At 40.0% G+C, this 24,094-nt stretch overlaps 1 protein-coding gene across 1 annotated transcript in view; it reads right to left on the reverse strand.

Annotated features, from left to right (window-relative positions):
* Nucleotides 1–24,094, reverse strand: part of LOC106872619 (regulator of telomere elongation helicase 1 homolog) — a 169,714-nt gene that overhangs the window by 58,378 nt on the left and 87,242 nt on the right. Inside the window, exons 12-22 of the mRNA XM_089340714.1 lie at nucleotides 22,579–22,654; nucleotides 20,111–20,211; nucleotides 19,371–19,432; nucleotides 15,726–15,788; nucleotides 14,519–14,594; nucleotides 11,054–11,186; nucleotides 9,403–9,516; nucleotides 7,943–7,983; nucleotides 6,458–6,543; nucleotides 4,113–4,190; nucleotides 786–863 (exon numbers count right to left, since the gene is read on the reverse strand). Of these exons, the coding sequence (XP_089196840.1) occupies nucleotides 786–863; nucleotides 4,113–4,190; nucleotides 6,458–6,543; nucleotides 7,943–7,983; nucleotides 9,403–9,516; nucleotides 11,054–11,186; nucleotides 14,519–14,594; nucleotides 15,726–15,788; nucleotides 19,371–19,432; nucleotides 20,111–20,211; nucleotides 22,579–22,654 (908 nt within the window). The remainder of the gene's footprint in view (nucleotides 1–785; nucleotides 864–4,112; nucleotides 4,191–6,457; nucleotides 6,544–7,942; nucleotides 7,984–9,402; nucleotides 9,517–11,053; nucleotides 11,187–14,518; nucleotides 14,595–15,725; nucleotides 15,789–19,370; nucleotides 19,433–20,110; nucleotides 20,212–22,578; nucleotides 22,655–24,094) is intronic.

Here is a 24,094-nt window from a genome sequence, read left to right on the forward strand (position 1 = left end):
GTATGTCAAGCAAACCATGAAGCTGTAGTGTAGTGCATTGTGGGATAGATAGGTAGATGATACATAGTTGTTGTTGTTTAGCCCTAGGATGATGCTGATTGAGTGAGTACACCTATGATCAGATAATCCAGCCATGGCTACCTCATCCGATTGAAATAGTATATTGAAAATGACATCATTCAATGTATCCTTCCTTTTTAAGAGTATAAAATTGTGATGAGAGGGGTATTTAACTGCTATTTCTAGCAGGAGAAGCAATCACATACAGGACTCTCTAGGGTCAGTCCTAATTGCAAAGACTTATCATCAGACGTTCTAGACATGACCACCTCAACTTATTCTAGTAGTGTATCCAGCACAACATTAACCAATGTGTCCTTTTTTTTTAAGACAGCAGAATGAGAGCTGACAGATATTTGGCTGCTATTTCTAGCATATCGAGCAACTACATAGTTCTCGCTTTAGATTTATGTTGGTACTATTGTTGTTGTTGTGGTGGTGGTGGTTACAGTGTAATAACAGTAGAGGTAAAGGCATCGATGATGATGATGATGATGCTTGTGGTGATGATGATGATGATAATAGTCATAATGGTCAAAGTAATTATGATGGTGATGATGATGGCAATGAAGATGATGATGGTGATGTTTATGTTGATGAGGTTAATGATGATGATGATAGCACTGATGGTGGTGGTGGTGGTGGTGATAGTGGATGCTTTAGCTGACTACAATGGTGATAGTGCTGGTGCTGCTGATGATGTGATGCTGCCCCCTCCTCCTTACCTTTCCTCGACACACTGCTATGAATATGGCTCCTTTCAGTGCAGGGTCGGACACCTTGGCGTAGAAATCTTCAATAGCCTGCAATGAGACAGTTACTTCAAGTCATTACCTTTACTAATAGCAGGGGAAAGGCATGAATGACACAACGCAACATATTTGTACGCAAGAAATTGTAGAAATCATTGTTTTGTTTTTATATTTGGTTTGTAAGATTCCTGATGTGAACTCATGTGTTGAAGCAGATTATGTTGTATCTTGGGAGGGTCATTTTGCCAACAATAATAAACACACACTGGTTCTATTTCACTTCTTTATTTATTCATCAATTCATTATCCATTTAACCAATTAAATAATTGTTTTATTAATTGTTTGGTTAATCAATCAATCAGTACAAGTATACTGGTTTTATTTCACTTCTTTATGAATCGTCAATTGGTTAACTATTTAACTAATTAACTGATCAATTGTCTGATTAATCATTCAGTTTAACCAATCAAGCAGTCATGTTTGTCAAAAGTCTTTTTGTCATCCTTTGCAATCTCATCACTGAAACAAATGCTCTCTGTACTCCAGGTGAGCTTCAGGTTTGTTGCAGATCAATTAACAAATGAAAATATAGCAGTGAAATATGACCAGTGTGTGTGTGTGTTATTATGGGTATAATGACCCTCCCAAGAAACAACAAAATTATTGTTGTTGTTGTTTAGCCCTAGGTCATTCCTGACTGAGTTAGACTATGATCAAATCTGTTATGATCATGACCATCACACCCTTATGACACACATTGCATATTTAGGACTACATAACCTAATGTGTCACCCTTTTCAAGATCACCATCATCATTTAATGTCCGTTTTCCATGCTGGTATGGGTTGGATGGTTTGACAGGAGTTGACCAGCTGAAGAGGCTGCCCAGGCTCCATACCAGTCTTGGCATGGTTTCTGCAGCTGGATGCCCTTCCTAACCCCAACCACTTTACAGAGTGTACTGACTGCTCTTTCGCAGTACTGTCATGGGTGCATTTTCGTGGCACCGGTATGGGTGCTATTTTATGTGGCACCAGCACCCATCAGCTTGCAAGATAAGGAATGCCCAGAGGGAGAGGGATGCAGGGGATGAGACTGTATGCAAGGACAACCACGATTTCACTTAGCTTGACCAGTCTTCTCCAGCACAGCAAACTGCCAGGAATCTGTCCCCTATCATCCCCTCTGTGAGGCCCAACGTCTGAAGATCCTTTCTCACCACTTTGTTCCAAGTTTTTCTGGGTCTATTCCCTCTATAGTGAGAGATCGACACTTACTCTTTTACTTGTTTCAGTCATTTGACTGTGGCCATGCTGGAGCACCACCTTTAGTTGAGCAAATTGACCCCAGGACTTATTCTTTGTAAACCTAGTACTTATTCTATTGGTCTCTTTTTGCCGAACTGCTAAGTTACGGGGACGTAAACACACCACCATCGGTTGTCAAGTGATGTTGCGGGGACAAACACAGACACACACACACACACACACATATATATATATATATAATGACGGGCTTCTTTCAGTTTCCCTCTACCAAATCCACTCACAAGACTTTGGTCGGCCCGAAGCTATAGTAGAAGACACTTTCCCAAGATGCCACGCAGTGGGAATGTACCCGGAACCGTGTGGTTGGTAAGAAAGCTACTTACCACGTAGCCACTCCTGCGCCTATGCAGAAGTTAGTAGATAATACTGAAAGGAGCTCATCATGTATATATGTTTGCGTGTGTGCGTGTGTGTGTGTGTGTGTGTGTGTGTGTGTGTGTGTGTGTGTGTGTGCATGCGTACATGTGTGCTAATGTGTCCTTACCTTGGCACCATGTGATAGTTCTAAACAAGTGACAGAGTTATACGAGCTGTTTGTTTCATTTCCAATATTCTGCAAGAACATGTCTGGTCTTCGGGAAATATTACCTTGCTTGGAAACAGGTAAAGGTTGGTGACAGGAAGGGCATCCAACTATAGAAAATCTGCTTCGATAAATTCTGCCCAACCCAGGTGATCATGGATAAGTAGACATGATGAAGATGATGATGTATGTGAGTGTGTGTGTGTTGGGATGAGGGCTAAATAATAATATAAACACAATCTTCCCATGTTGCTGATGTGTAGAAGAGGGAGGAAGTCTCTTGATAAACTGCTTTCTAGCTTGTTGACTGCTCCTTAGAGAAGACATACCCAGCTTCTTTCCCCAATTAATAGCGTAGAACATTCAACTGTTATATAAAGCAGTCATAAATTAAGTTAACGCTATAGTGGATAATGTAATTTGCATATTTGTGTGTTTGACAGCTTGTAATTAAACAATATTTTTATGCAGAAACAGCCTTTATTAGAAGAACTGAAGTAAATTAAAGTACTACAAAGTTGCACTGTGGGTGAAATAGATATTATTTAATTAATGATGAGCTGTCAACAACAACTAATATACAAATTAGGGCATCTAATTAACTAATGAGACAATATGTGGGGACACACACACGTCACAATATAGTCTCATAACAATACATACAGAAACATAATACATACACACAAGACAATAGATACACACACACAACATACACAAACAAAATACATGTGACAATACATACACGCACACACATGCAAATGCAGGTATGGCTGTGTGGTTAAAATGTTTGCTTCCCAACCACACAGCTTCAGGTTCAGTCCCACAGCATAGCACCTTAGGCAAGTGTCTTCTACTATGGCCTCAAGCCAACAAAAGCTTTGCAAGTAGATTTGGTAGATGGAAACTGAATGAAGCTTGTTTTGTGTGTTGCAAATGACTCATGATCGTAAGATTATGGTTTCAATTCCTGGACCGGGCGACGCGTTGTGTTCTTGAGCAAAACACTTCATTTCACGTTGCTCCAGTCCACTCAGCTGGCAAAAATGAGTAACGTTGCGATGGACTGGCGTCCTGTCCAACTGGGGAACACATACGCCATTGAAACTGGGCCCATGAGCCTGATTAGGCTTTAAAAGGCGCATTTATTTTTATTATAGTATTGTATACAAATTATATAATATTATATTAAATAACAAATGATTCATAGTATATATAGATTAGTAAAACAAAATATTTATTTATACATAAAAATAGGGGTTGGGGCGCTGAGGGCATTATGTGGCTATTGGGGGATGGGCAGTGGCCCCAAAAGTTTGAGAACCTCTATAAACTATAAGATCTACAACACACACACACTACACATATACCATACTACAGCACAAACTATAACATATACACTACAACACAAACTACAGCTCAGTAAAAGACAAAATTAAAAATCTACTCACAATTTGAAAGTCATCTTTATTTTTTGGTTCCACAAGGACAGGTTTTACTTGGTTGATCCGCCTCCAGATGTCTAAAGACTGTAAAAGAAGACAGGACACTTTGGTGGTGTGTGACTGAGAAGGGAACAGGGCAATAGTGAAAGAGAGGAAGGTAGTTTAACTCTTTAGCATTCAGATTATTTTGTCAAATGTAATCCTTATCTATTCACGTTGTTTTTAATTAATCACGGCTTATCCCGTAGCTTTGAGATTTCAATGATGTGATTTACTCTTTTATTCTTTTACTTGTTTCAGTCATTTGACTGCGGCCATGCTGGAGCACCGCCTTTAGTCGAGCAAATCGACCCCAGGGCTTTATTCTTTGTAAGCCTAGTACTTATTCTATTGGTCTCTTTTTGCCGAACCACTAAGTTACGGGGACGTAAACACACCAGCATTGGTTGTCAAGCGATGGTGGGGGGGGGGGGGGACAAACACAGACACACAAACATATATATATATATATATATATATATATATATATATATATATATATATGTGCAAGCTATGGACACATAAGAGGTGCAGCAACATCAAAGGCAGGTTAACTAGCAAGTTAGTTTTTGTTTGTGGCAGATGTTCAGGTGCAATAAAGGCTGTAAACAAACAGGAAACAACTTCTATCTCATTCCAGGGTGAAAAACTAGAGGTAGTCGATAGCTTCCGCTATCTGGGCGACCAAGTTAGTAATGGGGGTGGGTGCGCTGAAAGTGTAGCTGCTAGAATAAGAATAGCCTGGGCAAAGTTTAGAGAGCTCTTACCCCTGCTGGCGACAAAGGGACACTCACTCAGAGTAAAAGGCAGACTGTATGACGCATGCGTACGAACAGCCATGCTACATGGCAGTGAAACATGGGCTGTAACTGCTGAGGACATACGTAAGCTCGCAAGGAATGAAGCCAGTATGCTCCGTTGGATGTGTAATGTCAATGTGAATACCCGTCAGAGTGTAAGTATCTTGAGAGAAAAGCTGAACATTAGAAGCATCAGTTGTGGTGTGCAAGAGAGACGATTGCGCTGGTATGGACATGTGGTGAGAATGGATGAGGATAGCTGTGTGAAAAAGTGCCACACCCTAACAGTTGAGGCAACCCGTGGAAGAGGTAGGCCCAGGAAGACCTGGGCTGAGGTGGTGAGGCAAGACCTTCGTACATTGGGCCTCACCGAGGCGATGACTACTGACCGAGACCTTTGGAAATGTGCTGTGCGTGAGAAGACTCGGCAAGCCAAGTAAGATCGTTGCCAGTGCCCCTGGACTGGCTCTTGTGCGGGTGGCACATGAAATGCACCATTTTGAGCGCGGCCGTTGCCAGTACCGCCTGACAAGCTCCCGTAGGATTTTCGAGTGAGATCGTTGCCAGTGCCCCTGGACTGGCTTGTGCGGGTGGCACATAAAAGACACCATTTCGAGCGTGGCCGTTTTCGTGCGGGTGACACGTAAAAGCACCCACTACACTCTCTGAGTGGTTGGCGTTAGGAAGGGCATCCAGCTGTAGAAACTCTGCCAAATTAGATTGGAGCCTGGTGTTGCCATCCAGTTTCACCAGTCCTCAGTCAAATCGTCCAACCCATGCTAGCATGGAAAGCGGACGTTAAACGATGATGATGATGATGATGATGATGATGGACTTCTTTCAGTTTCCGTCTACCTAATCCACTCACAAGGCTTTGGTTGGCCTGAGGCTATAGTAGAAGACACTTGCCCAAGGTGCCATGCAGTGGGAATGTACCCGGAACCATGTGGTTGGTAAGCAAGCTACTTACCACACAGCCACTCCTGCGCCTATTTATTTTAGAATGACATTGTAGGGTAGGTGTGAGAGGTTGGATCTGAAAAGTCTGAATATAAAACATAGAATATTTGGGCTGGATATGACTGGTTTAACCACTTAGCATTCAGATTACTCTGTCAAATGTCCTGCTCATTTATTCACATTGTTTTGAATTAATCATGCTTTATGTTGTAAGTTTGAGATTTTGATGATGCAATTGTTTATTTTTAGAATGACATTGTAGTATAGATGTAAGAGACTGTATTTGGCCAGTTTGAACATAAAACAATGACCAGATATGGCTGGTTCAAATGCTAATGGCTTAATTCATTGCCCGGTTTAACAGTAACACCTCTGGGGTACCAGGCCCTATTTTGTTGTAAGCATTCAGGCAAAATTTTATTCCACTGTCCCTCCCACCCACTAGTCTGAGAGATCTTGTAAAGGGCCATGGGCACAGCCTTTCTGCTTGACTAAAGAAACAAATAAAATAAAATGAAATTTTAAAAAAAACCCCAAAGGAGGGCAACTTACCTTCCAGTAGGTGATGCAGGAATCCATGAGTGGGTAGGATGGGAAGAAGATCAGGAGTCCATGAGGGATTACATAGCTAATGTTTACTGCAAATGTAGAAGAAAAGGGGGCTTAAGAGAAGAAGAGAAGTGGGAAGAGGAGGGAAGTGAGAGAGCAGCAGGGAGGTAAGAGGAGATGGGGATAATGTCTGCCCCTAGTGGAGGCGCAATGGCCCAGTGGTTAGGGCAGCTGACTTGCGGTCATAGGATCGCAGTTTCGATTCCCAGACCGGGCATTGTGAGTGTTTATTGAGCGAAAACACCTAAAGCTCCACGAGGCTCCGGCAGGGAATGGTGGCGAACCCTACTGTACTCTTCCACCACAACTTTCTCTCACTCTTACTTCCTGTTTCTGTTGTGTCTGTAATTCAAAGGGTCAGCCTTGTCACACTGTGTCACGCTGAATATCCCCAAGAACTACGTTAAGAGTACACGTGTCTGTGGAGTGCTCAGCCACTTGCACATTAATTTCACAAGCAGGCTGTTCCGTTGATCAGATCAACCGGAACCCCCGACATCGTAAGCGACGGAGTGTCAACAACAACAATGTCTGCCCAGTAGAGAAGACTTTTTAGGCAGTCACTGCTCAACACATGTACTGGAGCTTAGACTTGACCGGTGAATATAATCCAAGCTAGATGTGTCCAGTGGATGTAAGCCAGGCTATACGTGTTCAGTGAATATCCATAGATGACTGCAGCTTCAGTTTATCTACTCGATATTTACAGATAATTTATTTCTTTATTGCCCACAGGGGGCTAAACATAGAGGGGGCAAACAAGGACAGACAAAGGGATTAAGTCGATTACATTGACCCCAGTGCATAACTGGTACTTATTTAATTGACTCCGAAAGGATGAAAGGCAAAGTCGACCTTGGTGGAATTTGAACTCAGAACTTAACAGCAGACAAAATACCACTAAACATTTCGCCCAGCATGCTAATGATTCTGCCAGCTCGCTGCTTTTTACAGATATTTACAGATAATGAAGAAGCCCCTACCTTGTTGCTCAATTTGCTAAAATTAATAGGCAAATCTCTCCCAAATCATACCATACAGTTTTAATCTTTTAGCATTCAGATTACTGTCAAATGTAAAGCTTATTTATTCACATTGTTTTCAATTAATCGTCATTATCTCATAGCTTTGAGATTTCGATGATGTGATTGTTTATTTTTAGAATGACATTGTAGGGTAAGTGTGAGAGGTGAGATGTGGCTGGCTTCACTCATTAACATTCAGACCATTCTGTCAAACGAAACACACTGATGCAAAGGAACAGCACTAACAATGACATTGTAGGGTAGGCATGAGAGGCCTGATCTGGCCAGTTTGAACATAAAACAAATAGAATATTTAGGACAGCTATGACTGACTGGTTTGAATGCTGAAGGTGTTATGATGATCAGAGACCAAAGTCAAGATGAAGGGAGGAAGTAAACTCACTGATGAGATTGCCAAGAGATGTTTGGTACTTGACGTCAAACCTGTTGGAGATATAAATAGAGAGAAGTTTGATGTATTGTGCGGGGGTGGAGGTTGTGGTGATGATGATGGTGGTGATGATGATGGTGGTGATGATGATATTTATGAGTGGTGGTGATGATGATGATGATGATGATATATCAGGTCATCCCATAAGTTCTGTCCGATTTTACCTTTTTTAAAATTGAATGAAATTTAATAATATTTTAGAATGCCTAATGGAATTAAAAATTATTTTTATGCATTTGTGTACATTTAAACTAATTAAATATTATTTTGCAGAATAATAGAATTAAAATTTCTTTGATTAAAACCCTGTCTAACATGGAAGTATCCAAAGAACATTTGAGGCACATAATGCTTTATGAGTACAATAAAGGAAACTCTGCAGCCGAAGCGACTCGAAACATACACTCAGTTTATGGGAAAGAATGCTTGAATGAAAGAACTTGCAGAAAGAAGATGGTTTGCAAAATTCAGAAGTGGAGATTTCAGCCTTGAAGATGAAGATCGAACAGGATGTCCAGTTGAGTTTGATGATAAGCTCCTTGGGGAATCACTTGAATAAAATCCTGCATTATCAGTTGAAGAATTGGCAATAAAGCTTAGTTCAAACCATACAACTGTTCATCGTCATCTTCAACAACTTGGAAATGTTCCTAAATTGGCAAATGGGTGACTCATGAATTGTCCGAAAGCAACCGCAAATCCTGAGTTAACATCTGCTCTTCTCTCCATTCTCGCAAACTCATTTCACCCTTTTTGGATAGACTTGTGACTGGTGATGAAAAATGGATCTTCTATCGAAATGTTAAGCATCGTAAGCAGTGGCTTGATAAAAGAGAAAAAAAAACTCAACCACAACCGAGAAAGGAACTTCATGGGAAAAAGGTTCTTCTCTCTATCTGGTGGGATAACAAAGGAGTAATTCACTTTGAATTGTTACCACCCAATGCAACAGTCAATGCTTAAGTCCACTGTCAGCGATTAGAGCATTTGAACCAAGCTTTAAAGAAAAAAAGACCTGCTTTAAGTGAATTGAAAAGGAGTGATATTTCATCAGGACAATTCGCAACCCCACAATGATGATGGTGACAATGATACAATGTTGATGGTGATGTTCATGGTGATGATGATGATGATGATGACAATAATGATGTTGATTATGATGACGATGATGACTGATAATGATGTTGATGACAATAGTAATGATGTTGCGACTGATGATGTTGATGACAATGATGATAATGATGACGATGTTGATGACAATGATGTTAATGATGACGATGTTGATGACAATGATGTTAATAATGATATTGATGAAACAACGATGCTGATGATGATAATGAATGGTAACAACGTTCATGATGACAATGATAATGATGACGACAAAAGAGAACAAACTGTTATACTGATGATACCTTGTTTGATAACTGGAATTCAATGTGTACTTGTCTGGTCCCTTTGGCACTGTACCCACCCATATTTGATCCTTCTTTATGATGTGAGGATTCTGAAGAACCACAGGAAATGGTCTGCAGTGGGAAAAGAGTTAGAGGTTCAAATATTGATAAGCACAACTTACATTTGTTAATACAATTGGCAGTGTCTCTCTCTTTCTCTCTCTGTTTGTCCATCCCACTAGCATAAACATCAAAGCCATTACTTTTATTATGTGACTGTATTTCATTAAAACACTAACAAGCCATTTAGTTACTTAAATATCGAGGTGATATAGATGTAAATTTAACGTGTGTGTGTGTGTGTGTGTGTGTGTGTGTGTGTGTGTGTATATATATATATATATACACACACACACACACACACACACACACACACACACAGGTGTATATATCATCATCATCATTTAACATCTGCCTTCCATGCTGGCATGGGTTGGATGGTTTGACAGGAGCTGGCAAGGCAGAAGACTGCATGTAGCTCCACAGTCTGTTTTGGCATGGTTTTTACATGGTTTTTACATCTGGATGCCCTTCTTAACACCAACCACTTTACAGAGTGGACTGGATACTTTTCACGTGGCACCAGCACTGACAAGATCTGTTTGGCATGGTTTTTATGGCTCGATGCCCTCCCTAATGCCAACCACTTTACAAAGTAGACTGAGTGCTTTTCACATGCCACCAGCACCAGTGAGGTCTGCTTTGGCATGTGTGTGTGTGTCCATGTGGCTTAGTGGTTAAGGTATTTGGCTCAAGACTGTAGGGTTGTGAGTTCAATTCCTGGCAGTGCATTCCTTGAGCAAGACATTTGGAGGAATACAAAAAACCATTTTAACTTAGCCAGACCATACAATTTCATTAAATTTCTATATCTTTGTGCAGCTGAAGATTGCTCTACATTTTATATTTGATGTAATGTTTGCATTGTTCAATTAAATGGAGTTGCATGAAACGATCGTACTGCATTACTTTTGGATATCCTTGTTGCTTATTTTGATTTTATATATATATATATATATATATATATATATATATATACATATAAATTCGGCACTGAGAAAAAAGCACATATACCAAGATGCAATTCGAAATTCCCGCCACTTACATAGGCAAATAGAGATGAACAGTCTTCTATGTACTATATTGGATAGACGGTGTTCGTTTGGTATGTTGATTCTCTGTTTACTGCTATTTTTCTTGACCATATTATACTGATGAGTAGAGGTTGTATAATACTACAATAACTACGAAATCATGATCTATAATTCAGTCTGTTTTTAAGGGGTTGGCTTTGAGAGTTGCATTTCCTCGCGTTTGGTAAAAATGTGTTTTTTATGGTAGTCTGACCTTAGAGTCCCTCATAGCATGAGGCATTATTGCATAGTAATGCCCTTATATAAAAAAAAAAATATATATATATATAGGTACAATAGGTACAGGTATACCTGTGAAGTCTAGGGGTTTGCTTACATGAGGCTAACACAAGAAACAACAAGCACTCTTCTTCACAGTGACAAAAATCAATCAGACCTGCCCCCTCCTCCTCCTCCCCTTTTACGTGTATGCACACAGTGGAAGCAAGAGCAATGAAAGAGATAAGAGTACTTACATCTTCAGTTCACTGGAGAAAGTACTCATCGGTGACAGCGTGCCACTCGTCAGGATCAAGCACTTGATACCGAGAGACACGAATTCCTTCATTGTGAAACCCGGACACAAACACCAGTAGCTGAGTTCTCGTTCTACACAAGCAGATGAGAATGTGTGTTTAGAAGCAACGGATACAAAGAGGAAAAAGTTAGAACAGAAAATACATACCACCACCACCACCACCACCACCGAGCACAAGGCCTGAAACTTGAGGGAGGAGGTAGTTGGTTACATCAGTCCCAACACTTGAGTGGTATTTATTTCATCAACCCCCAAAGGATGAAAGGCAAAGTCAACCTTGGTAGAATTTTAACTAAGAATGGTTGAAATGCCAGTAAGCATTTTGTATGGTGTGCAAACAATTCTGCCAGCTCATCACCTTAGCAGTAGTAGTAGTAGCAGCAATAATAATAATAATAATACTTTTCTACTATAGGCACAAGGCCTGACATGTTGAGAGAAGGAATACCGTAAAAACCCATGTAATTTGCACACCTGTGTAATTTATGCAGGTGATTTTCAGGATAAAAATTATTAAAAAAAAGCTTCTATTTGTGTAAAATTCACAACCAAAAGTTTTCAGAATTGCTGATATGGCCAGGTGGAAAAGGTTTTCAATTTAGTTGTATGTAGCATAATTTCACTTACTTATGATTAGATTTTATTAAATTTTCATTAAATAAAAATAATTTCTGTTTAACAGGTATCACATTGAAAGCTATCAAATTACAAAGTATTTGTGGTGTTTATAATAAACTTTATTTTACATTTCTTGCCCACATGAGATTATGTCCGATCTTTAGTATACATCTGTATATCTTCTCAAATCACAATCACAGGAAAAGTTGTTGATAATTCTTATCAACAACAAAAACAAAGCTGATAAATACACACAAGTGTTGGAAAATAAGTTTAATTATTAATAAACATCAGCTTGGATGACACTTTACTCAACCTACAGAGGAAGGTGACCGATCAAACTGATTATATAAACAGAATTCTGATTGGTCGAATGTGTCTTGTCTCAAGCTCTGATTTTCCACCTATTCTTGTCAGAACCTTTAATATGGAGTATCGAAATTTTAATCCCTTTCACACTTATAAAATGTCAAGCAAACTTTAAAATTTATCATTACCGTTTTAGCCGGGAGACCAAACTGATTGTTTGGTAACCCGCTAAAATAAACATTAAAAACTGAAAGGAGAAAATAAACAGCTTTGCAAGTTTAACTTAGTGTTTATTGAACAAGAGAGGTGTGAAATTTAAGAAGTGACTTGTTAGAAAATACATGTCTGTGAGGAGACATAAACAAGAATAGCAAAAATCTACTATACCAAAAGAATTGGTAATACATACATTACAAGTGTTCTATGAAGAGAACGTAAGATTGTTGTATAATTCAACATGAAACAACATTAAAATCATATAAGGGAAATGAAGGTTTCTGTGGGAACGCTTAGTCATATTCACTTAGTGAGTTTACATGCGCAAGGATGAATTGTGATGGTGTTGTCAGTGTTAGATGCAGTAAAATATGGCCTGGACTGTGATTACCAGCATGAACATCAAACTTCAAAAAGTAGTTGACCATTTAATGGTTTTAGTAAATTTATACAGAAAAAGTCAACGTTATACTGTCCAGCATAAATAAAAGTCAACTCCATTATATTTTTCCTGTAAAAACCTATTCTGACATTAAATGAGTCAACTTCCTGTATGAATGTTTACATTTGTATGTCATTTTTCAACAAAACAAAATTTCTAAAAGAAATTCTGCAAACAATCTACTCAAGTAATTTACACACCCCCTAAAGCTCATTTTTGGTTTTTTTTTCGAAAAAAGTACGTAAATTACATGGGTTTTTAGGGTAGTTGATTATATCGACCCTAGTACTCAACTGGTCCATATTTTATTGACCCTGAAAGATAAAGGGCAAAGTCAACTTCGGTAGATGAAATGCTACTAAATATCTTGCTCAGCATGCTAATGACTCTACCAGCTCCCTGCTTAGTGGTAGTAGTAATAATAACAACAACAATAATAATAATAATAATAATAATGACGGGCTCTCCCGTCAAAGATGACATATGAACGTTCAGCTTTTGCCGAACGACCTGCACAAATGATTTGTTTAAAGCGATCAAATGTATGTGCCGCACATTAGCTCACTCCCTCAATCAAATAGACATTGCCTGTACAAGTGCACAAGCGTGTCACACATCAAATGCTGAAATAATCGCCGAGCAATGTGAAATGAAGTGTTTTGTACAACAACACAGTCCACCTCTCAGTCTAGGAACTGAACCCAGGATCTAGCGATTGTGAATGCAACAGCCAAACCACTAGGCCATGTGCCTTCACAACAATAATAATAAAAAAAAAAATGAGCATTCAGAGAGTGCAATCCTCTGCCAATGCAACACCAATGTCCTCTCAACGATTAACCAGAGATGATTTTCAAAATGAGAATATTTGAAATAAACTCGACTGCTCTCACAAACGAGAATACTAAAAATGAACCCGCCCACTCTTAAAAATTAAGTAAAAAAAAAAAAAAAAAAAAAGAAAAATAATACCAAATTCTTGTCTGGTACCAGATTGATCCCCAAATCTAATCAGTTTGTGCCAGTCACGAGGCCAAACATCCCTGAAAGTTTTATCTGAATCCATCCAGCGGTTCTTGAGATATCTTGTCCATGGACAAACAAAAGAATGCGACTGAAAACAATGACTTTGCTAAGGCAGAGGTAATAATGGTTTCGTGGAGGCGCAATGGCCCAGTGGTTAGGGCAGCGGACTTGCAGTTTCGATTCTCAGACCAGGTGTTGTGTGTGTTTATTGTGCAAAAACACCCAAAGCTCCATGAGGCTCCGGCAGGGGGTGGTGGCGACCCCTGTTGTACTCTTTTGCCCCAACTTTCTCTCACTCTTTCTTCCTGTTTTTTGAGTAATGCTGTGATGGGCTGGCATCCCGTCCAGCTGGGGCGGGGACACACATACGCCATAGAAACCGGGAAACCGGGCCCATGAGCCTGGCTAGGCTTTAAAAGGGCATAAAAAAAAAAAAATAATAATGGTTTCAAATTTTGGCACAGGGCCAGCAATTTTAGGGAAGGGGTATGTTGCTTACATCAATCCCAGTATTTAACTGGTACTCATTTTATCAACCCCAAAGGGATGAAAGGTAAAGTTAGCCACGGCAGAATTTGAACCTAAAGGCATAAAGACGAATGAAATTCCATTAAGCATTTTGCCCAGTGTGCTAACGATTGTGCCAGGGTGTCGCCTTAAATGATAATAATAATTAGCAACAGAGGCTCAAGCGGAAGCTATGGTATTGTGCAATGACTATGAGATGTTCATGCATTTCCTAAAGGTCAATTAGCAATCCCAGAACTGAAGTGAATAGATTTAAGTACTTACTTTGTGGTTCTGAAGAATTTACCCAACGATCTACAGATTTTTGATTCCATTTAGCTTTCATCTCTGCAATGTGAACCTGTAATCAGGCAGTTTAAAAAGTTAACAAAATACACAGCTTTGAAATCCTGAAAAACATTTCAACTCAACATTTCTGTTTTTCTGTTTTGCCTGCAAGTTAAATTTAAAATGGAGGGGAGGACGGTATGGACGTTAGTGTTTGAAGATGGTCAGGTATTTGGTACTTGTAGCAGTGTGTGAGGGTAAGGGAACTTATTGAGGAATGGCAAGTTTTCTCATAAGGGTTTTAATAATGACTAAGAAGGTGATGTCCATTTTCTTTCATCATCATCACCATCACTGTTTAACATCTTTTTTACATGCTGGCTTGACAGGAACTGGTGAGCTAGAGGACTGTGCCAAGCTCCAAAGCCAACTTTGGCATGGTTTCTACAGCTGGATGCCCTTCTTAACACCTATCACATTACAGAGTGTACTGGGTGTGTTTTATGTGGCACCTGCACTAGTAAAGTCACCAAATAACTCACAAGATGAGACAAGACCCCTGAACTGAAGGTGAGTAGAATTGGGGGAGGTGGCTTTCTGCACTGTGAAGAGTGATGAAGAAGGGTCAGGGTACACCTTTAAGTTACAGGAAGGGTCCAGGAAGATGTGGGATGAAATTATGAGAATGGATCTTCAGATGTTGGCCCTCACAGAGGGGATAATGAGGGACTGTGAATCCTGGCTGTTGCTGTGCTTGAGAAGATACATCAAGCTAAGTAAAATCACGGTTGACCTTGCATACAGGGATGTTCCAAGCATCTATCATCAGCGAAGTGATCCTAATTTTTCAGGCTTGAGGGCACTAGTACCAAATAAAAAATACCCATGCTGGTGTCACATAACTGCACATGTGCCGGTGCTGCTTAAATACACCCAGTACACCCTGTAAAGTGGTTGGAGTTGGGAAGGGCATCCAGCTGTAGAAACCATGCCAAAACAGACATAAAGCCCAGCCAGGCAGCACTTCAGCTGGTCAGCTCCTGTCAAACCGGCCAACCCATGCCAGCATGGAAGATAGACATATGGTGATGATGAAGTAAGTGGAATGAGGAAACAAAATAAAACAAAGGGAGAAGGGAAAAGGATGTGGAGAGAAGGAGAGAGAAAAGGGAACAAGAAGAAAGGTGTGTGCTTCAACACTTACCATATAATTATCAGAAATACAGGAATTGCTTTGGTCTTTTGGGTCGGATTCTTTGAATACAATCTGAAAGAAAAAGGCATAAATGGATACAGCATCATCATTATCATAACCAATATTATTATCATCATCATCATTATCAAGTTGGTGAGCTGGTGCAATCATTAGCAGTATTCTGTTCACTTTTACATTCTGAGTTCCAATTCCACAGAGGAAGACTTTCATCCTCTTGGAGTTGATGTAATAGATTAGGCCATTCCCACAAATTTTCAGACCCTGTGCCTATAGCAAAAGGGATTATTATTATCATCATTATTATTATTATTATTATTATTATTAGGGTGGTGAGCTGGCAGAATCGTTAGCACATCAAGCGAAATGCTTTGCAGCATTTCGTCTGTCTTCAGGTTCTGAGTTTAAATTTTATTGAGGTCGACTTTGCCTTTCATCCTTTTGGGGGTCGATAAATTAAGTACCAGTCGAGTACTGGGGTCGATGTAATCGACTTAACCCCTCCCCCAAAATTTCAGGCCTCGTGCCTTTATTAGAAAGGATCACCATTATCTATCCGGTGGTGAGCTGGCAGAATCGTTAGCATGGCAGGCGAAATGCTCAGTGACATTTTATCTGTTTTCGTTCTGAGTTCAAATTCCACCAAGGTCAACTTTGCTTTTCATCCTTTTAGGGTCGATAAATTAAATACCAGTTGAGTACTGGGGTCGATGTAATCGAGTAACCCATCTCCTAAATTTCAGGCCTTGTGCCTATAGTAGAAAGGATTATCATCACCCTCACCACCATCTTAACCTGGACTCTTTTCATGCTGGCATTAGTCGGATGAAACTTTGTTGCAGTAAAGAATTCATCAATACATTCATTTAACTATTTTTAAACTCAAAAAAGCCTCACATTAAAATACTTCAGATCTAAAACCAGTAAACTGTCAAATGTTATTGCAACTGCAAGCATGAGACAATAGGTGTAGCTTAACCTTTTGCCATTTAAACTGGCCACAATATTCTCCCTGTTGTATCTTCAAACTAGCCATATCCAGCCTCTCACACTTACTCTACAATATTATTCTAAATATAAAGAATCATGTCATTGAAATCTCAAAACTACAAGATAATGCATGACTTACTCATATCAATGTGAATAAATAAGCATTACATTTGACAGAAATCTGAATGCTAAAGGGTTAAAACAGTCATATTCGGTCCAAATATTATAACTGTTTTATGTTCAAGCTGGCCATATTCAGCCTCTCACACATACCCTACAATGTCATACTAAGAGTAAACAAGCACATCATTAAAATTTCAATGTTTTGTGTTTGGTCACTTAGCAGCAAATTGGAAATAACACTATCTACAAATCAAAGGAAATCACTTCTATTCCCTTCAAACAAAGTTTATTTGAAGGGAATAGAATTGACTTGGACATCAATGTTTTGAAACTGTCCTATTTTTCGTTACATTTCAGACAGATTCAGTGCCGAGTTGCAAAAGCAAAGATATCATTATAGCAAATATTCTGCTCAATACCACAAATTTGCTTCTCAGTTGCTTCACCGTAACCACTTGAGCATGTCCCTTAGTGGCTGACAATCTGTGCATCTTTGATCATAAAGAGTAACGGGATAGCATCATAGCCATGTTTTGAGTGGGATTCTTTGGGGTTTAAATAAATATAACAAAAGCAAAGTTTGAAGTGGACATCAATGTTTTGAAACTGACCTATTTTCCATTACATTTCAAACAGATTCAGCACCGAGTTGCTGAAGCAGAAATACCATTATAGCAAATATTCTGCTCCATACCACAGATTTACTTGTTGTCTTTGGTCAGTAAGTGTTATTTCCTATTTGCTTCTACCTAGAAATCAAAGGAAATGACTACAATTCCCTTCAAATTCTACTTTTATAGCAAATATTCTGCTCAATACCACAGAATTGTTTGTCAGTTTCTTGACCATAACCACTTGAGCATGTCCCTTAATGGCTGACAATCTGTGCATCTCTGATCACGAGTACGAGTAGTAGGGTAGCATCATAACCATATGTTGAGAGGGATGTTTTGGGGTTTAAATAAATGTAATGAAAGCAAAGTTTGAAGGAAATCATCATCATCATCATCGTCGTTTAACGTCTGCTTTCCATGCTAGCATGGGTTGGACGATTTGACTGAGGACTGGTGAAACCAGATGGCTACACCAGGCTCCAATCTGATCTGGCAGAGTTTCTACAGCTGGATGCCCTTCCTAATGCCAACTACTCCGAGAATGTAGTGGGTGCTTTTACGTGCCACCGGCACGAAGGCCAGTCAGGCAGTACTGGCAACGGCCATGCTCAAAATGGTGTATTTTATGTGCCACCCGCACAAGAGCCAGTCCAGGGGCACTGGCAACGATCTCGCTCGAAAGTCCTTACACATGCTGCGGGCACAAAAGTAAACCAGTGGTTCCGACTAACCATTTTTCATACTTTCTAGGGATAAATAAATAGGGAATACCAACTGCTACACAAGAACAGAAATTATGTTACACAGTGTAATGCATGAGTAATTCAAAACTGCGTGAATAGATAAGCATTACATTTGATGGAATAATCTGAATGCTAAAAGGGTTAAATCTTCTGTAGCAGATCCTAGTGTGTCTGACTGTGTATGTGTATGGATGTAAATGTGTGTGTAAAGTGTGTGGGGTGCAGTTTGCAGCAAAGTTGATGTTTATAGTGTCCAAGTGAGAAGGGAATGTCGTCGAGTGAAGATAGTGAGTGACGATGAGTATAGAGTGAGAGTGAGGATGAGTGTAAGGGAAATGTGAAGGTGAGTGTAAGAGAATATGAGGGTGAGTGTAAGGTAAATGTGAGGGTGAGTGTAAGAGAATATGAAGGTGAGTGTAAAGGAAATGTGAAGGTGAGTGTAAGAGAATGTGAGGGTGAGTGTAAGGGAAATGTGAAGGTGAATGTAAGAGAATGTGAGGGTGAGTGTAAGGGAAATGTGAAGGTGAGTGTAAGGGAATGTGAGGGTGAGTGTAAGAGAATGTAAGGATGAGTGTAAGAGAATGTGAGGGTGAGTGTAAAGGAAATGTGAAGGTGAGTGTAAGAGAATGTGAGGGTGAGTGTAAGGGAAATATGAAGGTGAGTGTAAGAGAATGTGAGGGTGAGTGTAAGGGAAATGTGAGGGTGAGTGTAAGGGAAATGTGAAGGTGAGTGTAAGAGAATGTGAGGGTGAGTGTAAGAGAATGTGAGGGTGAGTGTAAGAGAATGTGAGGGTGAGTGTAAGAGAATGTGAGGGTGAGTGTAAGAGAATGTGAGGGTGAGTGTAAGAGAATGTGAGGATGAGTGTAAGAGAATGTGAAGGTGAGTGTAAGAGAATGTAAGGATGAGAGTAAGAGAATGTGAGGGTGAGTGTAAGAGAATGTGAGGGTGAGTGTAAGGGAAATGTGAAGGTGAGTGTAAGAGAATGTAATGATGAGTGTAAAGAGCATGAGAACGTGCATTAGAGTGGTACTAGTATAAAATGGGAAAATTCTAGTGATTTAGATATGGAGGTGTGTGTGTGTGTGTGTGTGTGTGTGTGTTACATTAATTGCAAAAAGAAAGAAATAAATAACACTGAGAGGAAACCAGCTTGTTTCCACACTCACCTGAAGACAGTCAAAAAACTTGGAAACTCCAGCACCTTTTGAATGGAAGATACCGCCGGAAGCTGGAACAGTAAAAGAGATTGATGTCATGGTAGTGGGCGTGACAGAGGAGAGAAGGGCAAATTTAAGGGTGTTGAATGTATTTGAGGGCGTTGGGGGGGAATTTGAATGTGTTTGGAGGGATCTGAGGGAGATTTGAGGGTGTTTGGTATGTTTGAGGATGTTGGGGGAATTTGTGGATGCTGAGGGTGAATTGAAGGTGTTGCAGTTAAATCGAGGGTGTTGGAGGGGATTTGAAAGTGTTAGGAGGGGTTTGAGGGTGTCGGGTGGATTTGAGGGAGTCGGGTGGATTTGAGGGAGTCGGGTGGATTTGAGGGAGTCGGGTGGATTTGAGGGTGTTGTGTGGATACGCAGGCATGGGGGAGGGTTGAGGATTTTGGGGGAAGGTTGAGGATTTTGGGAGAGGGTTGAGGATTTTGGGGGAGGGTTGAGGATTTTTGGAGAGTGGGGACAAGGATGGGGGCTGAGGGCAATTTAGAAATTCAAGGATAAAGAGATTTGAATGTGGTGGTGGTGAAATTTGAGTAAGTGTAAAGTATGCTCAAACTGTGCTCAAAGTGTCAACAGTTTACCCAAAATGAGGTAAGAGCAGACTCAAAAGCAGGAATTATTTTAGCTGAACTGGATTAACTAAAAAAAAAAAATCATGGAATCCACTGTAGGCAAAAAGCAGTACTCACAGTTAGTTGTTATATAACTGACAATCTTCTCCAAAAGAGAGAGATAAATGCTCTTGTTCTCCTTGGTGATGTTCACTTTCATGAATAGGTCAAAGATGTAACTGGAGAGAGAGAGATAGAGAAAGAGATTGGTGAACAAAATGGTAATAATTCTTTCCATTGTAGGCACAAAGTTTGGAAATTTTAGAGAGGGGGTTAGTTGACCTTGGTGGAATTTAAAATCAGAACATAAAGATGAAGGAAATGCTGCTAAACATTTTGTCTGTTGTGCTAACAATTCTGTAAGCTCACTGCCTTGTTATAATAATAATAATGATAATAATAATAATTAATTAATTCTGGTTTATTGGCCACAAGGGCTAATATAAAGTCAAAAACATGAAAGGACAAGCACAGGACAATAAAACAAAGGGTTTTGCAAAAAGAAAGGTCCGTGTGCTGAGACCCCCCTTCGGTCATGACTGACCATGGGATTGCACCTAGAAAGTTACCCTCCTAAGCACAAGTCCGGGCAAAGTTGTTTATGGGAGACCAGCAGTCGCCCATGCATACCGGTCTCCCCTCTTCACGCCACAGATGTTATCCAAGGGAAAGGCAAAGGCCAATACAGCTTGGCCCCTGTGACGCCGCAGCTCATTTCCACAGCTGAGTGAACTGGAGCAATGTGAAATAAAGTGTCTTGCTTAAGAACACAACACACAGCCCGGTCCGGGATTCGAACTCAGAACCTCACGAACGTAAGCTTGACGCTCTAACCACTAAGCCATGCACCTTCATGTGCAAACATTTGATAACAACGAAAATATAACAAGTACAAAACTCCCAATGGGGGAGGTGATTTGAAGGTTACTCATGGAAAGACCCATAAAAGCTACGGGTGCCTGGTCAACAGAGCGAGAGCCCTTTCTGTTTTATACCTTTTTTTTTTACAGGTGTATTCTCAGAATTGGTCTGTTTATACTGGCCATTCTTCCGACATACACTCACCTTTCAACAAATTTGCTACAAGACAACACTTCCCTCTCTATCTCACCTTCCTTTTCAAGTGGAACTTGAAAAAGTTGATGAGGCCTTGGCCAAAGAGCAAAGTGTCCGACTTTAGCCCTTTCAAACGGGTCCACCATACCACCTCTTTCGCTATAGCCATTAGACAAAGGAAAATTGCCTTGCCCTCCCGGTTAAAGGAGGTCGGCGGGTCAATTTTCACTATGGATTCACCTGACACACACAGCAACATAATAAACCTCTGAGTGGTTCCCAAAGTGGGCAGTACTGCCCCCTTGGAGGTGGTGGGAAGATCAGGCTGGGGTGGGAACGGATTGAAGAAAAGTGGAGCAACAAAAGGGTGGCCAAAAGCGGGTGATGGATGTCAAAACAACCCAAAATAATGGGTTAATTAGATTAAGTTTTATATGTGAAATAGAGTTATTTTGAATTTGCTGGAGAAAGATGTCTATCTTCATGGTGGTGAGTTGGGGTGGAGGTGATAGGAAAATGGCCTGTGGGCCAAGGGGGTGGCAGCCTGCAAAAGTTTGGGAACCACCGCTCTAACTGAAAGAGAGAGGTACTTTGTCTTTATGTTCCGAGTTCAAAATTCACTGAGGTCAACATTGCCTTTCATCCTTTCAGGGTCAATAAAATAAGTACCAGTTGCATACTGGTGTCAACAGGAGTTGGGGAGAAGCTGAGCAAAAAAACACATATCTGTCTTATTTGTGTTGATGAGGAAAAGCTAATGCAAAATGACAAGGAGAATAATAATGATGTCTAATTTAGGCGCAGTGCCAGACCATATTTGGAGAACAGCTATAATTGCTTAAATTGATTCATGTATTAGACTGGCATTTTGGTATCTGCTGCTTTACCATTTCTGTCAATGATAAGAAAATAATGGTTTCTAATATTGGCACATGATAACAAAATTGGAGTTGATGCTGTTTTTTAATTATTTTTAGATATGCTTTTTTTTTATAGCTTAACCATTTTGATACCAGCCCACCTGAGATTGTTCTATAAAATAAAATCCTTATTTTGAAGTGATTTCACTTAAAAACATGAATCAAAATTTCATGTTAATTTATGCTCCAAACACCAACTTAACCTTTTAGCATTCAGCTTACTCTGTCAAATGTAAAGCTTATTTATTCTATTATAGGCACAAGGCCTGGAATTTTGGGGGGAAGGGAGGCAGTTGATTAGATTGATCCCAGTGTTCAATCGCTACTTATTTTATTGACCTCAAAAGGATGAAAGGCAAAAATCAGCATTGGCAGAATTTCAACTTGGAACATAAAGAAGGATGAAATGCCGCTAAGCATCTCGTCCAGCATGCTAACAATTCTGTCAGCTTGCTACCTTAATAATAATAATAATAATAATAACTGCATGTGAAAATTTAATATCAAATTTTGAAAAACTGAAATAATTTCCATCTTGTAGCCCAGTAATGGTAGCAGCAGAAAACATACCTTCCTGGTTTGGTTGCTTGCCTTTCAGAATCTAAGAATTCACTGTCCAAGACATCCTCAAGTCCCTTAATGCAAGCTGAAATAAATTACAACAATGAAAACTTAAAAACATACCAGTAATAGACAGAACACATGGCATCAAGGAAATTTCCTCAATCTGCTAGAATAAGCAGCTAAATCTACATCATAACACCTCTATGACCACCATCATCAATTTAACTTTCTTTTACTTAAGTTACTGGACTGTGGCCACACTGGAGCATCCCCTTGGAAGGGTTTCATCAAATCAATCCCGGTATTCTTTCTAAAGCTAGAAATCTAGGGAGTCTTGCTAACCCAAGGGTTCCATTTCTGAGGGAGTACTCATGAAGGAAGAAAGGCACTGAGCCTGGTAGACTATAGGGTATCATCTTTAACTCTTTAGCATTGAGACCCTAATATTCTACCGGTTTTATGTGTAAACTGGCCAGATCTGGTTTCTCACACCTACCCTACAATGTCAGTCTAAATACAAACAGTCACATCATTGAAATTCCAGAGCTACAAAATGATGCATGATTAATATAAGGCAATGTGAATAAAAAAGCATTACATTTGGCTCTGCTGGATGGATAAAGTCATTGTGCACTGGTCATGTGATGCATGTGGATGAGGAAAGTTGCATAAAGAAGTGCCAGTCATGGAGGGAACCTGTGGAAAGGATAGACCTAGGGTGGGATGAAGTGGTGAGAAAGGATCTTCACATGCTGGACCTCACTGAGGAAATGACAAGGGATTAGGAGTTGCAGTGATTTGCTGTACTTTAGAAGACGTGTCAAGTTAAGTAAAATGGCTGTCATCCATACATACAAGCTTGTCCTTTACAGGTGCCGGTGCCATGTAAAATACACTCGTGCTGGTGCCGTGTAAACGCACCCATGCCTGTGGCACATAAAAAGTGCCCAGCACACTCTGTAAAGTGGTTGGCATTAGGAAAGGCATCCAACTGTAGACACCATGCCAGAACAGACAATAGAATTCTGGACACCTCCCCGGCTGGCCAGCTCCTGTCAAACTGTCCAATCCATGCCAGCATGGAAAAACGGACATTAAACAATGACGATACATTTGATGGAGTAATCTGATTGCTAAAGGGTCAACGAGTTAATGATGGAGGAAGGAAGGCACTGAACCTGTTTTAGCATAGTGTATCATCTATAAGGAGTTAGTGAAGGCATTGGGTCTAAGGGGCCCATAGCCACCTCTGAAGAGATACTGATGAAGGGTAAGGGAAGAAAGGCCCAAGGTTGGGAATAGCCTGTCGTATTTTGCAAAAGGTAGGTCAGTTCAGTTGTGGAGAAATCATTACAATTATCTTTCGACAAATAATATCTTTGCACGACTGTTGTTGCTGCTGCTGATGATGATACTACTACTACTACTACTACAGCCTCTAGTATAATGCTACTATAATAGTAGCTATATTGCTGCTGCTGTTACTACTACTACTACTATTATTACCACCATCACTGCTATT

Source organism: Octopus bimaculoides, chromosome 23 (assembly GCF_046866305.1).
Source record: "Octopus bimaculoides isolate indiv1 chromosome 23, ASM4686630v1, whole genome shotgun sequence".
Lineage (NCBI taxonomy): Eukaryota > Metazoa > Mollusca > Cephalopoda > Octopoda > Octopodidae > Octopus > Octopus bimaculoides.